At 42.6% G+C, this 2,500-nt stretch overlaps 1 protein-coding gene across 1 annotated transcript in view; it reads right to left on the bottom strand.

The window, feature by feature from the left end:
- Nucleotides 1-2,500, bottom strand: part of sptbn1 (spectrin, beta, non-erythrocytic 1) — a 248,404-nt gene that overhangs the window by 170,210 nt on the left and 75,694 nt on the right. The window contains exon 2 of the mRNA XM_063197311.1: nt 1-436. This exon is cut by the window's left edge and continues 22 nt beyond it. Coding sequence (XP_063053381.1) covers nt 1-138 — 138 coding nt within the window. The 5' untranslated portion in view covers nt 139-436. The remainder of the gene's footprint in view (nt 437-2,500) is intronic.

A 2,500-nucleotide genomic window follows, 5' to 3' on the forward strand; every position in this document is an offset into this window, starting at 1 on the left:
GCGCTCGAAGAGGCGTGCCGAGCTGTTCTCATTGTCCCAGTCGTCGTCCGGTTGCCAGCGGTTGTTGACCGTCGAGTCGCCCGTATACTGCTGCTGCAGCTCCATGTGCTCCATGGGCTCGGCCGCCACCGTCGACATGGTTACGGTGGGGTGGGTTAAGGGTCAAGGGTCACGGGCGAGGAGGGGGCGGGGTCAGGTGAGGTGAGGTGAGGTGAGGTGAGGGGGGGAGCAAGGGTGGAGGGGGTGCCTGCCGGCTGGAGAGGTGGTCTCTCTCGCGGTCGGTTTCTCTCTTACGTGCCTCCTCTCTCTCTCCTTTCTTTTGTTCCTTCTCTCTCTCTCTTTTTTCCGTAGGTGTTGTTCCCTCTCTTCTTCTCTCACTGGCTCACTCACTGGCGGCCGCTGGCGTCCACATGGGCTGGCTTCCGGAGGAGAAGCCCTGCAGGAGAGGAAAGAAAAGGGAACATGCATAAGTACTACGCAACAAATTCACTTTTAGCGGCCTTTTGTGCATTAAAGGGACACTGTGTGAGATTTTTAGTTGTTTATTTCCAGAATTCATGCTGCCCATTCACTAATGTTACCTTTTTCATGAATACTTACCATCACCATCAAATTCTAAGTATTCATTATGACTGGAAAAATTGCACTTTTCATACATGAAAAGGGGGATCTTCGGTAACACTTTACTTTACGGATCGCTAATAAGGTGTTAATTTCAAAGTAATTTCTCAGTAATTTCAGTCTAATTTTATGGTAATAACTGCTTGTTATTAGTAATAACAGCAAAATAACCATATGGTTTCCAGTGCAATTACACTATAATTTCTCATTAATAACAGCAAAAATAACCATACAGTTTCCAGTGCAATTGTGCTGTAGTTTCTAGTTAATAGTAGGCTAATGGAAACAGCTACTCTGTCATCATAGTAGTTAGGTGGTAGGTATGCCAGTAACTAAACGGTATCAGCCAAAGTAGTTTCATACTAATTAGGCTACATCAGGGCCGTAATGTGCAATATTTCCTCTTCCTATGTTATTGCATAGAAACGACCACCCAAGCATCCTTGTATTATTTCTGCTTAATTACCTTGTAAACAATTGAGTAGTTATATGGAAATAAGATAGAATCAGGGCCGTAAAATGCATTATCACCTATCCCACTCAATTTTATGGAAATTACATATTTTCATGGTCTTAAAATGTCTTATTTCTTATTTCCACTCAATTACTTAGTTATTATCATTTTTAGTACAATATAGACTAGCCTACTATGAAGTGATTCAAGTACACAGACAAACACATTGTGTGCAAAACTTTATTTATTTTTCCAATCAGTTATGAGATTCATGTTCACTGATGTGAGGTTGTCAATCTGCCACCATCCAGAGGAAGTCCTGTGAACACAAATTAACAGACAAGTCAACTGCAAGACCGGTTTCACCACGTTTATTTTTTTATGTTATCAATTCACCATCGCTAAATTTGCTTATGAAATGCAGTAGCTATTACCATGTTAAATGCACGTTGTAAATCTTCCTCAGGCTGACATCGTTGCTGATTTACAAAGGGAAACTCTAGCCAGCACCTAGCTTCAGTCATTGAAAACATGGTGGGCAGAGCTAGCTAGAACTAGTGGTTTCCATTGTAAATGTACCTCTGTAGGCTATGCCATTTCAGCACAAACACGGCTGAAAAGACGTGTTTGCAATGTATACAGTTAAAATCCTTCAATGCTCAGAGACAAAATGAAAGCAGGTTAAAGCTAGAACTACATTAAAAGTTCGTTGTCAGGAAGCTTACCTTGCCTGGCTCTGCTGCACTGAAGTTGAACTAGCTCGCGGTGGCGGCGAGTCCTGTTGTTGCTAGGCAACGAAAGTTTGGTTACTGCAGAACAGAAGCGTCTCAATCAGTATACTTCTGTACTTCAAGCACACTCGTTCTAGTTGTACGCTGTCCGCTCTGCTTGCAGTATGGCTCAGAGACGCTGACGTTGTTTAATTGAGTACACTGACACACAAGGGTGAAGTTTGAGACGTACGACAGAGTGCTTTCGCACGCAGGCAGCAACCAAGGTAACTTTCAAGGTGAGCTAAAATGGTCTTGGTGTTGATTTCATCCACCTTCAATCGTCGAATTACTTTAGCCTTATGCAAACACGTTTTATTAGTTAGTGTTAGGTTTCTGTTTGTTCTGGAAATGAAACGGCATACAGAAGTACCTTTACAATGAAAAACACTAGCTAGCTCTGCCCACCATGTTTTCAATGACTGAAGCTAGGTGCTAGCTAGAGTTTGCCTTTGTAAATCAGCAACGATGTCAGCCTGAGGAAGATTTACAACGTGCATTTAACATGGTACTGCATTTCAGAAGCAAATTTAGCGATGGTGAATTGATAACATAAACAAATAAACGTGGTGAAACCGGTCTTGCAGTTGACTTGTCTGTTTGTTTGTGTTCACAGGACTTCCTCTGGATGGTGGCAGATTGACAACCTCACATC

This window comes from Engraulis encrasicolus, chromosome 1, assembly GCF_034702125.1.
Source record: "Engraulis encrasicolus isolate BLACKSEA-1 chromosome 1, IST_EnEncr_1.0, whole genome shotgun sequence".
In the NCBI taxonomy this organism is placed as follows: domain Eukaryota; kingdom Metazoa; phylum Chordata; class Actinopteri; order Clupeiformes; family Engraulidae; genus Engraulis; species Engraulis encrasicolus.